This window comes from Pavona decussata, unplaced genomic scaffold (genome assembly GCF_977016875.1).
Source record: "Pavona decussata unplaced genomic scaffold, jaPavDecu1.1 SCAFFOLD_44, whole genome shotgun sequence".
NCBI classification, from domain to species: domain Eukaryota; kingdom Metazoa; phylum Cnidaria; class Anthozoa; order Scleractinia; family Agariciidae; genus Pavona; species Pavona decussata.
Genome location: NW_028145466.1, coordinates 262501 through 275940, shown reverse-complemented (window position 1 = coordinate 275940; position 13440 = coordinate 262501). Strand labels below are relative to the sequence as shown.

Here is a 13440-nt window from a genome sequence, read left to right as displayed (position 1 = left end):
TCCCACCCCACACCTCGGGAATTGTTTGTATAGGTTCATATTTCCCTTTAAAAATTTTGGCTTTTGAGACCTCTTTCCCCTTGGAATTTCCAATAACCCTCCCTGGGTTGTGCACTGATATTTCCTGGAAACACTGTCACATTTAAATTTTAACCAGAAAATGTTTACCTTTAATAAGAGCTTTATTTTTCCAAAGGAAGCACTGAAAATGGTAAGGTTTAAAAGTCGTACAGCAACTATTATAACTGAAACTAAAAAATGAATTTTTAATATAATATTGCTAAGGGTTATCCTTTGCTATTTCAATGTTGAGCTTCATATTGTGTCGTATTCTCTCCAATCTCATCTTGTTGAAGTTGTTATCATAAAATGGAACAAAGAAAAAGATCTGGAAAGGAAAGAGCAAATCACATGTCATCAGTTATAAGAAATGACATTTGAGTGCCGAGTTGATTAAAATGATACTACTGTTCTTGACTTATTTAGCAGGCCCATTTCATCTTGTCAGAATGTAAAGCACTTCAGGGATGAGGTGGAAGGGGACTACTTCCCTAATACAGTCAAACTCTGTCACTTGACATACACCGTTGGGACTGGAACAAGTGTCTGCATTATTGGGGTATCCTTATTCTGAGTGGAGAAATTTTTTAAGGAAAATGTATGGGGTGAGACCAAGAAAACTGTCTGTAATAACAAGACATCCATAAGAAGTGGGTGTCTGTAAAGTGGGGTTCCACTATACTAGCTATAAACTAATATGGTTTTTGAGCTATTTTGTAGCTCTCCCCGCTCCTCCCCCCCCCCCCTCCTCCCACCAATGTAAGATGAAGAGAAATTCTGAATGGGGGGAATGCACCCCCAGACTATGCCTTTGTTCTTGTGATGAGCTACATGAAACTGTACTACTCTCAAGTCCAATTATGTGGCTATTAATCCAAAAGTCAAATGCCCCACATCTCATCAGAGTCCCCCACCACTCACTCTAATAACATGGATAGGTGCAAAATGTTTAATTCTTACCATGTTTAGTAGAAAGGCAAATGGAATCATCAGAGGAAGAAGTCCAGTAGAAAATGATTTTGCCTGTAAGAAAATAACTTGTTTTTTAGACTGGGAGCAGTCTCTTTCTTCTCCTAAGTTCTGTAGTGCACGGGATGTATTTTTTACCCCCCTCTCCCTAATCCCTCCTTGTTCACTGTTGTAATTTGCAAAAATTTTACCATCACTAAATGCGCATGTTCTGAGAAAAAAGGTACAACTGTCACAGTCTATTGTCTTTAAAGCTATCACCAGTAATTTTTTGTAGTTTCACAGGCCACGAGGAAGCTAAGGGAAATTCCAGGGTACGAGGGTATGGGGAACTTCGAATTCTTATCCAACCCAATTTATTACAAATCTGCAGCCATATTACCTTCCCAAGTGTTCCACTTTCCCTTCCTGGTTGAAATTCAATTTCAACAACATCCAGCCACTCAGCTTGGGTGAAGGAAAAGATCTGTACATAATTTCGATCGGGTCGAACCTAAAAAGGTAAATAAATTGTACTAACTTAGAATTAAATCAGTCTTCTGTTAATCGCTTAATAGAAGTTGATACAAATTTCATGAAAAATGCCGGTGATGCTGAACCTTAAAAAAAGTAAATATTAAAATACTAGCTTTAGTTAGAATTAAATCAATCTTCTGTCAATTACTTAAGGTTACCCGGGTCCTTCAATGGTGTCTCGCGTTTAAGCGATGTAGCGCGTCCAGTTTAAACTGTTGATACCTAAACCCCTATATCAAATTAAAGCTTATAGAGCTGACTATCAAACCATACCAAGAATTGTAAAATAAAATAAATTGTCGAATTTTTCACGACCTCTAATTGCAAGCGTCCGAATCACCTTTTTAAAGCTACAAGTCAAAGTGAATTTTGTTTTTTGCTAATTTAATTTGCTCCTCAGTTTCCCGACCCAAAGCGCTAAAAAAAACCTGTCTGCGTTTTGGCATGCATATTCAATCGCAGTGAAAAGTTATAGAGCATTTTTGAAATAGGATGAAAAAAATGTGGAGTAATCGTACAAAAATCGCTCTCGGAGAAAAAATATTTCGAAAGAAAAAATTCGCAGACATGTTTTTGTTGTTTATATGTTAAACTAGCTACTGTCCAAATTTGAAGGCAAATGAACAAATTCCTTTTGAGTTTTTTGAAGTGGCTCCTCCAAGTGAAAAAAATTTATTCGAGAAAGCAGTGCTAAAACTTCGGCAATTTATTTAATTTCAAAATTCTTGATTTAGTTGGATAGCCAGTTCTATAAGCTTTAATTTGATATAAGGGTTCAGGTATCTACAGTTTAAACCGGACGCGCTACATCGCTTGGACGCAAGACACCTCTGAAGACACCTCTGAAAGTACCGGGTAACCTTAATAGTAATAAAAGGTCATATGAATGCCCATTAAATATTAATATTGTTGATGAAAAACTGTCATTAACCCTTAGTCTATTTTTAACTACTTACCTGAGCTAGAAATTAACTTATCAAATTAGAGAATTCAGTTTAACCAACAAACTTAATTTTGATTATAGTTGCATGTTAAACTTTTAAAATATTTAATATATTCACTTCAAAAGTAATGAGAATTATTCCAAAATAGCAGGAGTCTCATCGTTCAAGAAAACATCCATCCTTCCTTGAACCACCTTCCCCATCCATTTGCAAATTAAACTATATAGTTTTCATTTAAATTACTTTCATTTAAAATTTGAGCTTTTGTGACCACTCTCCCTCTCAGAATTCCAACTACCCTAATTTTTCTTTAATGGTGGATCAGTTTAAGATATAAAAAGATAGGAACCGTACAAATATGTCATAAAGAGTAAAGGTGATCAAGAGTGTATGAACCTAGGGACAGCAGTATGCAGCTATATAATTTAATGATGGGTAGGCAGGAAGCTCTTTTTAATTTTTTGGGTTGCAATTAGTGATCGGGCACTTTAAAGGGGTAGAAATATTTCTGGATCTGGCCCCAGTTGTTCAAAAGGCGGATAATTTTATCCACTGGATAGTTCGCTATCCGGCAGATAAAATGTATGCAAGATTTTCCCGACAGGTCTGTAATTTGTGAATAGAGGAGAAGCGTAAGTCAAATTTAAGAATAGGATTGTGTGTAAAACTTGCCAAACGCGTTGGTTACAGTACATTTACTCCGCTGGATAGCGACTTATCCAGTGGATAAAGTTATCCGCTCTTTGAACAACTGGGGCCAGATGAATTGATGTCATTTGTACCTCCCTGGATCTATGATACCATATACCTGAGTATCCCCCTCCCCTCCCAGGGGTGTGAACCCACCTTATTGATGTGCATTTTCTCAGTTTCACTAAGTTTGGCTACAGCTTCTATCAGATTTTCTAAACAAACTTCAGGAGTTGCCTCTGGTATGATCCAGCTGTGGAAAGGGAACAATAAAACGTTCCAGTTCTGTACAAAATTAACCCAGAATTATTTAAGGAGTCTGAGAAAGAGGAGACATATATTCAGGAGGGCTTATATTTTGGTTTTTAAGGTATTGTACCGTTTCAGAAAAATTCCATACCCACCCCATGAAAGGTCATTGGAAATTCTTAGGGGGGAGGGTGATCATAAAAGTAAAAATTTTAGATCAAGAAGCAAACTATGAAGCTAATTTGGAATTCTTTGGGGGAAGGGGTGTAAAACAAAAAACCTTTCATGGGGGGAGGGTATATAGATATTTTCTGGAACTGCACATTTTATTAAAAATGTCACTCATGACATCAAGTTATTTAATTAGCTGCTAATAATTAATAAATTATACAAGTCTCTTTTTGTGGTAATAAACATAGCTATTGTTTTGTTAATGAAAATAAATACTGTTTTCTTCAAAATTTATATCATGAAAATTATCATCACCTGCCGTTTTATAAAGCATATGATATTGTGCAAAGTAAACATTTCACTTAAGTTAATAATTTTTATCAAAAAATTAATTACATCCAGTGATTTGATCTTAGGGTGGCATCATAAATAAGTTACCGTAAAATGGTTTTTGTTAATCTCACAATCAAAGCAGAATCAGTATTAAACTTTTTCTCTTAATTCATAAGAAAATGATCATTTCTCCAAATATGTTGAGACAGCTATGTGATATTTTATAACTATTTTATCGTGCAGACAACCATAATTGAGATCAATAATTCAGTGTTTAACTATTTTTTCCATTTTCCCATCACAAATGTCTGGCTTGAAATGAAATGATAGAAGAACTTGATTACTTTTTAACTCATACAATTCAAAAAGTGTAACTACATCCATTAGAAAAGATTAATTTATTTTATATTCCGTTGTGTAGCTATAAATTCAATAAACTGACTTATACAATTTTCAAACATTGACTTTACATTTTTCCTTTTTGTTGAACAATGATTCATTTTGAATGAATTTTTAATTTTTGTTTAATATGACTGGAAGAATTGCGAATGAGAAGAAGATTATACACAATAATTATTATTCATTTACCTGTTTCGATTTCATTATTTTGAGAATAAAAATTGTAGGATATATGATTTACCTTTATAAATTTTGTGTTAGGTACGTTTTAACCTAAAATGTTAACCTTATAAATATGAAACGAAATTGGGCCATAATGTGTTTGACAAAAGATGTTATTTGTCCCTCTTAAGAGGCCAAACGATTCTATGCTTACGTTTCTTTACAACTGTGGAGATTCCTGATTCCTGGAAGCCAAACTGCCGGCTTGAGTGCTCCCTGTATAGGCGATTGCCACATCGCACAACAGCAATCCGCGGAAGACATTGTTTAATAGTAACTGCAATTGATCACAGCTTCTTTGCGAAACCAAATGCACTTGAGTTTACAAATCCTTAAAATAACAAAGCGAATCGTGGATTGCAGTACGCCAACTCACGCAGAACTGAACGCAATGCAAAGCCTCGCAAAGAGCTACAAACTCCAACCAACTTGAGAAATTTGAACTGCGATGTGATTTCTAATGAATTAAAAATGTTTTTCAATTAACGGATCCTTTTGCTGACGGCTAAAACGAGTGAAAAAACCTCAATTGAGTTGCTCACGAAAACCTTCAAAATGTAAATTATCGTGACTTTTCGCGATAATATCCCAGGCGTTAATTTGTCAACCGAGCAGCAGGTGGCGTGGAATTTAGTGCCCTTGTTGCTATAGAAACAGACAACTGTTCTTTTTTCCGCCATGTTTGGAGTAATACCCCGGTAACAATCTCGAGCTGAAGAGACTCGATTCACGTACTCGTTGTTCGAGAACGCCACCAGGAGTTTCAATTAGAGATCAATTAAGGCTCTTTTGAAAACATGGCTGCGGCAGTAGCATTGTCAAAAGAGCCCCTAAACGCTACAGAAATTGAATTTGCAGTTGAAGACCTCGGAATGCAAGATGATCAAGTTCTTGATCAAGAGGTCTTGGATGTTATTCGACCAGAAAGCATGTCTCCAGATCAGATGGGCAGAGCGAGGCCAAGAGGTTTATCAATTCCTGATGTATTAAATCAACAGTTGAGTGAAAGAGATGGGATGGCATCTCCGATCGTAAGAGCCTTCACAAGGAGCGCTATAAACCGATGGCGCGGGAATGTCGAAAAAAAGATCACTAGAAGGTTAATGGAAGTCAAGGCTGAGAGAAAGAAACGCGATGCTGAATCTAAAGAACTTGCAAGGCTTGTGGCTAGGACAATACCTCTAGATGTCTTAGCAAGGGACTGGCTTAACGATAATGACATTACTTCGGAGGTGAGGGTGTATATGTTGGAAAATCTCATGCCGACTTTAATTTTAGGAATTGAGAAACTTTTGAACGAGGTTGAAAACAGAGGATTAGCTGATTCGGAGGGATTCTGTCCAACGTTTAATCCCATAAATTACCTGGCTCAGTTTCTTATGAGGAACAATCCAAGTTTTAGTAACTTTGCTGAGGCATCACCGTATGCAAAAGGAATCCGTAAAGTAGTGGAGGATCTCAAGAAAGAGGTGTTTTCATTAGAGGATAACAAACTGGCCAAGCTCAAAGCTGATGCTAAGAAAAGAAGAGAAGCGAGGGAGAAGGAGGAGCATCAAAAGAACATGGAAAACCGTCGACGTTCTATTGCCGTAGAGGAGCAGTTTCCTGAATGGACAGCTGATTGGAATGGTGTTATTCCACTGTCAGTTGTGAGTGTTTAATAATAAGTTATTCATACTTGTAGGCATACAGGCCCCCTGCAGGGGTATGGGGGCACTGAATGGTCCCTTGAAAAATCCAAAGTCTGGTAAACTTTAGGTTCAGTCCAAGTGGGGGGGGGGGGGGGTGGGGTGCCACTGGGACTCTGAAACCCTTACCCTAAAACCAGATTAAGTTCAGCTGCATTTTGAATCCCTATACTAGACTAAAGACCAAAAATCCCTACCCTATCCCAGATTTGCTATTATCCAGAAATTCAGTCACTATCACAGTCCAGCAAATCTCCTACATGTACAACAACAACTAAAACACATTTTTTAAAGTATTATTTCCATTGTAAACAGGCTCTTACTACATGTAAATGCATCTTATTTAGGTTCAAAATGTGCTCAGATCATTTGCAGAAGAAGTTGTGGCAAATCTTCCAGAGGAGATCAGGAAAGGTATGTAAAAAGCCTAGAGTAAAAATGACACTGTCTGATTTGACAAATATCCAGTGGATTGGGAAGGGGGATTACCCAGCTATATCCATCAGTGACTGGGAGGTACAAATGAGACCAGCTTGTTATAGACGATAAAGGAAGTCCTGGTAGGCTAAAACGGGCCACAAACAAAGTCTAGTTGCCCAGAACTTAACCCCAAAAGTCCATAATTTTCTTCTTCGCATAAAAACCCAGTTAAAAAATCAAAATCTCCCTCCCAAGAAAAGTCTTCCAGAAAATTTCTGACCCTCAAAAGTCCCCAATAAATTGTTTATTTCAAACCCCAAAATGGTCTTCTCACCTCTTCATTACTGATATGCCAATCTGTATGCAGAGACTTGTCAGGCTCTTTGGCTAGTGACAAATGTTTGGTTTATCAACAGAGTTGATAACTAAAGGTAAATTGGCCACAGTAAAGAGATTCGAGTTCTGACTTTTCGAGTGTTAGCCCTTTGTTCTGACAAATCTCTTAAATTTACCTTTAGTTATCAACATTGTTGATAAACCAAACAGTCGTTTCTTCTCTCGAGCATTGTGTACAGCAACAACTAAAACTTGTTTTTTGAGTGTCAGTTCCCGGGAAACCTAGTCTAAATTCTTCAAGCAATTGATCAGTTTCCTGGAAAATGAAACCATATTCTAGACCAAAACTCTCTGATTTCTATAACCTATATCCCAGAGTTAGAAACTGCTTGAAAACCATACCCTTCACAGCAGCACATTCCCGTATAGTTCACATGGGAGTAACCCTTCGGGAATGTTGTCCACTGACTGGAAGTTTGTGGGATGGTATAATAAATTCCAGGGAATAGCTTAACATAGGCAATTGTGTTATTTATTCTTGTCAACAGGTGCAGCTTTTCTTATTCCTCTTGAGCCAACAGACTCTTCTGGCAAAATGGTCAACATGCAGCAATTTAAAGAGGTAAGCTTATCAGATCATCAGCTTCAACTGTTGGATTGTTTTATTTTAATTTTTACGCATTAGCTTTCTTTTCCACCAAATATTTTTGGACCTGGAGCTTACCATAAAAATGATAAAATTTAAAGCAAGCCAACACTTGTTCATGAAAAGTTGATCACTGAACATACAACAAAAACATGTTAAACGCAAAGGTCAGCAAGCTCTTGCAATGAAATTATGCAAAGGGTTATGGTGCAGCTGTGATAACCATGAACACGTTGTTAGGTTACAAGACTCAGTGTCATGTGGGTTGAGTTTGTCATTGGTTTCCATCTTTCTTCAGAGAGGTTTTCTCCAGATACCATTCTTCAGGTTTCCCCTCTCCTCAAAAACCAACATTTTCAAATTCGAATTTGATCCTGAATCTTAGAGCCACTGGTTTGACTATTGTTAGACAATTCAGTGTTACTCTCATATATGAACAAAGTTGCTTTATAATTTATTATTTTTTCTCTTATATTTTATTTCATTTTGCTTCATGTGTACTGCATATTAGGACAGAACAGGATATATAGTGTAAGAGTTACATGATCGGTAAATTCTAGCTCATACCTTTCACAGTTAACTGCATTATTTATCTTTGTTTATAGTATATTCGACCTTATGGTGGTAATTTGTCCAAGGAAGCATTCAATGCATTTGTTGAACACTTATCACGATGTGCAGCACACTACCGGATTGCCACTGTCAGGGAGGCAATGAGGTGAGGAGCTGTTACCAAATTGATTAAATTTTTGAATTAAAAAATTTTCCATTTATTGGCATGTTTTTATGTTAACTAATAATTATTTGTTTTCTTTCAGACTTACTTTAAGAAACCTTTTCTTGAGCTGTGACATGAAAAGGGTAAGTACTGTCTTCAATTTGTTATGTGATATTTTACTTTTATTGTCTTATGTGAAGTTTTATTGTCACGGTCATGATGACATCCTGTCTCAATCATACTCAATGGTAATCTGGATTTCAAAACACTTGAAACATCAGCACTGGAATCTCTGTTGATAAACCAAACATTTGTTTTCACAGACGGTATTCACCAGCGGTTGATTCCGTCTGCGGCGCAGGCCGTGAGCATTGTCCAGCTGGAAATGATTGAAAAATAATAACCGTTCTTTTTTCTTCACATCTCTTTAGGCTGGTCATGTGGATAGAAAGCGCATCTTGGATATTCTTGGCTCATTTTATGACAATGCAATTGAAGCAGTGAAGAACTCTTTACAAAACCCAAGAAGATGTAAGTGGTAAAATTAATAGTTAAAAATGAAATATGTTAGTTCACTGGCCTCATCTTATTGGTTCATATCGATCACATGATATCAATGATACTGTTCATCTCTGAAGAGGCACTTGTTGATTCCAATAGAGTGTGTTCACAACGGCCATGTTGGAGGAGCCAAACAATAAAAGATACTGGCATAAAATAAAATTTATTTCCCAAAGGAAAACCATTCTATCGTAATTCGCTCCTCCAACATGGCTGCCGTGAACACACTCTATAGGGTCAATCCAGCAAACTATCCAGATGGCTGAATGTTGTCAGCAAAAAAACCTTGGGGTTTTTTTTTTTTTTTTTTTTAATTAAAACCATTAGCAAACAGATTGCATTCATTGATTGATATCTTGTTTGTTTATTGATCTTCCATATTTTGCCTAAAAGGTAATTAGTTGGTGAGCTTAGAATTCAACATCCCGGTTTCAGTGATGTTCAAAGGAACATTTAGTGGTGAACAATAACAGTGACTGAGAGTACTTAGTGCTGTTGTCTTCAGGGACTTTTGGTCTGATATTATCTCCCTTGAAAATTAAGTTCTTAAAAGAACTTAAAATAAGCAGTTTTTATCTGCGAATTGGGAGTGGTTTTCACCTGGGCCCGGTTGTTCGAAAGCCGATTAATGTTAATCCACGATTAAAAGTTAACCAAGGTTTTCATCACACTTCTTAGAAATGGTTTTAAAGGCTGATTTTAAGAAGAAGTCTAAGTCAAAACTGAGAGACAAAAAGTCTTTTGGAAGGACCTTTATTGATTAGTAATTAAACTCGAAATGAAGTTCACATGAACCCAGGATTAGCTTAATTGGACTTTGGGTAACTCGACTCTGATGTCTTAAGACAGTATCAATCAAACAAAAATAACTTGCAGTTCATATAGAGATGTCGACTCCAAAGACCACAAGTAAAACTGCAACTGAACGATGCAATTCTGTGGTAGTCGTATTCAATTCTGACCTTATGTTACTCTCTAGCCTGTACAAGCAGATGCAGTTTCCTGCTTTTAAGTGACAAATAGTTATTCATATCCAGATGACAGAATTGTGCATGGTCACTTAAATTAAATAACGAGATAAATCCTTCATTTCCATGCTCAGGGCCTGTTTTGGAAATAGAAGAGACTAGCAATGAAGATGAAGATTTGAATTCAAAGCAAGATGCTGGAACAGACACACACGATGAACAGCAATCTCAGACAGAACAAGAGAAGACAGAAGACAAGCCCCAAGAGGAAGCAACTGAGGAACAGGAAAGTGGAAAGGGTGAAGAAGAAGCTGCAGAGGAAGAAACTCTAAAGCAAACAGCAGAAGGAGAAGAAAAAGAACAAGAAGATGAAGCAGGAGAGAAAGTTGAAAATGTGGAAAGTACAGAGGAGACAAATGAAAATGAAGAAGGAGGTGAACAGGAAACAGGTGTGTGTTGTACCCATGCAACTGATTTGTAGATTAAAATACATAATCTCCATACTGTTCTGTGCTTGATTCTTATTATGTCACGTCAGGAGAATTTACTGATTATGGTAAAACCCTGCAGTCTTCAATAGTGTTGTTGGTCTTCAGCAACTACAACAACATTACCATTTTATTGTTTGTCATTTCAGATCCAAAAGACGACCAAGACGACGTGAAAGAAGATGAGAAAGAGGCCATCAAGAAACAACTAATTGATGACGAGGAGGAAGACAGAAAGTTGTTGGAAGCCATTCCTGATGAAAGTGAGAACACCAATGTTTACTTTTTTACAGCTGTTTAAAAAACTCTAATACCGTTGAATAAAATTTTTGCCAATAGATGTCCTATTGCCCATTCCGAAGTTCATGAGGTGACTTTACCCAAGTTTACATATTGTTCAAATTGCATCATATGAAGAAATGAATCCCATCGCCAGAAAGATCACATAAAAATTAGTACCTTTACCAAGTTTGGTAATGTTTCACTGCGTAGTAACCAGGCTGTGACCTGTCAAAGGTCGCCCAAATTCCAAACAAATGTCTCTAACTTTTTATTCTGAGATGGCGTCCCCCAAAATCCAAGCAAAGTCTCTATAAATTTTCCCGATGTTTTAAAGCCTTCTACAAGGTTGCAATCTAACGACAGAATCTCAAACTTGGTAAACTAATTTTCATGTGATCTTTCTTGTAATGGACACAATTTCTAATTAAATGAAAATTGAAAAGCTCGTTCTCAGTCTATATTTGAACTCCGGAACGGACAATTGCCAGAGCATATGCATGCGGTTATAGGGACATCACAGAACTTCAATTTCATCACCCTTGAAAGTCACCCTTCCTTCTTGGCTTGTTTTACCTATCTTAATCTACCTATAGCGAGATAAGCGCCAAATAATTTTGAAATCAGTTCAATTTGTAGCTTAGCGATGAGGAATCCAGTTAATTCTTCTGTTTCTAGTAACTTTGGCCATTTTAAAACCGTTAGCTAAACCAACAGTGGAAATTGTTCAATGCAAAAGGAAGTTGGATTGCGGCATACCTGGCCCACTGAGTAATAAAGTTAAAACACTTCCCTCCAGTCGTGACTGCAGGACTGAAGGGCCGCCAGTTGTACTTCATCGACTACCGGACTGCAGGACTGAAGGACCGCGAGTTCTACTAGCTTAGACTAAATTACTCATCGACTTCCAGTCTGCGGGACTGAAGGACCATGAGTTCTACTAGCTTAGACTAAATTACTCATCGACTGCAGGACTGCGGGACTGAAGGACCATGAGTTTTACTAGCTTAGACTAAATTACTCATCGACTGCAGGGCTGCGGGGGCAATAGATTTCTGCCCTTCGAAATGGGCCGGGTATTTTGCTATCTCTCTCAAAAGGAAAAGGGAACCAGTCAACTTTTTATCCCGTTTTAGCGTTAATCGGCGTCCAAGTAACTGGACCCTGGTGCTAATGACAACAGCGTGTCATACATTTCTTTCTTCATTTCTTTACTGTGTTAGTTGATGATCAGATGTCCGATCAAGAAGACACAGAAACATCAGCCAGCACTCTGCCGAGACCCAAATCAGTGACTGAAGGATCTGCTTTTGACGAGAACTCACTGAACCAGTCGCAATTTATACATCTGCTGGAGAAATTTCTAGGACACACTCCAATAAAGTAAGTACAAAGGTGAACTTGCTGCGTTGAAAAGAAGTTGCTTGTTGAAAAATGACCACAATAGGTACTACAGAGATGTCAAGCGGTCTATCCACTTTTGGGGTAAAAATTATGTGATTGTAAATGTAAATGTAATTTTCTTACCCACAAAGCATAAAAAGCTCTCCGGGAACTCGTTCAAAGGTGATCGTGCGTCCCAGGTCCAGTTGGAACTTGGAAATGTTGGGCAATTCATGTTAGAGGCCCAATTGTTTGACTGCTTGCTTGACAAATTCTTGGTTTGAGACAGCAAGACACTGCGACACAATATAAGCTATCACGTTATGTGTTAAGACATTTAAGCAGTAGACTACAGATAGTCTCTTTCGAGTCTCTTATTTTTCTTAGGAGTAGTAGAGCGAGCGAACTGAACACGTGAGCATGCGCGAAAACTGTCTCCCGCGAGGAGACGCGACACGCGAGTCTCACGCGTGCTTGCGTGTTTCACTCGCTATCCCCTGAGCCACTCATAATCTATGTTAACAAAGCCAAGCACGAGAAAATGTTTGTAAACCCACTCACGGTTGCTAAAGTTTTCTTTTTTAAAATTTATTGATAGAACACGTTAACTAACTAAAGGAAACGCACAGTAAGTCACGTTTGACAGGCCTCAGTCAAACCACACGTGTAACGTTTTGTTTATTATTTACAGGCAGGTGTTTGATGACCTTGTCCGTTTTGTAAGAGCATCGTACATGGAAACAGACGATGAAAGAATTGCAAGGATGAACAAGGTTTGTCTAACTGGAACATGATGCTCGTAGCAAATTGAGCTGTGAGAAATACGCATGTGTCCCAGTGCTTCGGTTATCGAACGGCGTGTGATTTCTCAGTTGTGTACAATATGGGATAGACCGCGAGCGGTCGTCCTTTGTTCCTCAGAGCCAAGTGGGGCGCGCGAAAAGTTAAAATTATGCAAATTACTGGCAAAACAGGAGGAGAGATTGCCCTCGTTCCTCACGCGTTATCGCATTTTACCGTGACGCAAAAGAAAAATAAGAGACTGCTCGCAGTCTAAATATGGGAGAAAAATGGAAAACGTTAAGTTCACTCACGCAATACGTAGACTTTGTACAGTTTGTCACGAGTGGGAGACTGCAAAGGAAAACTTCTGAGGCCCCAGACGTGAAAGTTTTTTTGACCCTCTCACTAATCCTAAAGGCAGTGTAGGTATTATGCTTGAATGCGGCGTTGTGGTAATCTGAAGATGCACTTGTGCTTCAAACGTGACGTACATCTGTAGAATTTTCCAAGGAAGGCCATGTTCCTCTTGGAGAGGCGTTTGTCATTTGAATAGCTTTATCGAACGTGATCGTTTGAAATCGGTGCCCACTTGTTTTCAGTCACGACAAATCTTTAAA

At 37.9% G+C, this 13440-nt stretch overlaps 2 protein-coding genes across 3 annotated transcripts in view; one reads left to right on the top strand and one right to left on the bottom strand.

Annotated features, from left to right (window-relative positions):
* Positions 1 to 8: 8 nt before the first annotated feature.
* Positions 9 to 5119, bottom strand: LOC146482688 (uncharacterized). The gene is made up of 5 exons (XM_085106759.1): positions 4708 to 5119; positions 3336 to 3432; positions 1412 to 1522; positions 1021 to 1083; positions 9 to 388 (listed from the first exon to the last, which is right to left on the bottom strand). Exons 1-5 carry the CDS (start codon positions 4815 to 4817, stop codon positions 281 to 283), a joined length of 489 nt encoding a protein of 162 aa, XP_084962885.1. The 5' UTR covers positions 4818 to 5119; the 3' UTR covers positions 9 to 280.
* Positions 5120 to 5233: 114 nt separating this feature from the next.
* The window catches only part of LOC146482687 (EF-hand calcium-binding domain-containing protein 5-like), an 18475-nt gene continuing 10268 nt past the window's right edge, over positions 5234 to 13440 (top strand). Inside the window, exons 1-10 of one of the 2 annotated variants that reach the window (XM_085106758.1) lie at positions 5234 to 6202; positions 6589 to 6655; positions 7546 to 7619; positions 8249 to 8361; positions 8462 to 8504; positions 8793 to 8892; positions 10025 to 10339; positions 10537 to 10641; positions 11881 to 12040; positions 12732 to 12813. In XM_085106758.1, coding sequence (XP_084962884.1) covers positions 5351 to 6202; positions 6589 to 6655; positions 7546 to 7619; positions 8249 to 8361; positions 8462 to 8504; positions 8793 to 8892; positions 10025 to 10339; positions 10537 to 10641; positions 11881 to 12040; positions 12732 to 12813 — 1911 coding nt within the window. In that variant the 5' untranslated portion in view covers positions 5234 to 5350. Of the gene's footprint in view, positions 6203 to 6588; positions 6656 to 7545; positions 7620 to 8248; positions 8362 to 8461; positions 8505 to 8792; positions 8893 to 10024; positions 10340 to 10527; positions 10642 to 11880; positions 12041 to 12731; positions 12814 to 13440 lie in introns of both variants that reach the window. The other variant, XM_085106757.1, reaches the window with a different exon arrangement.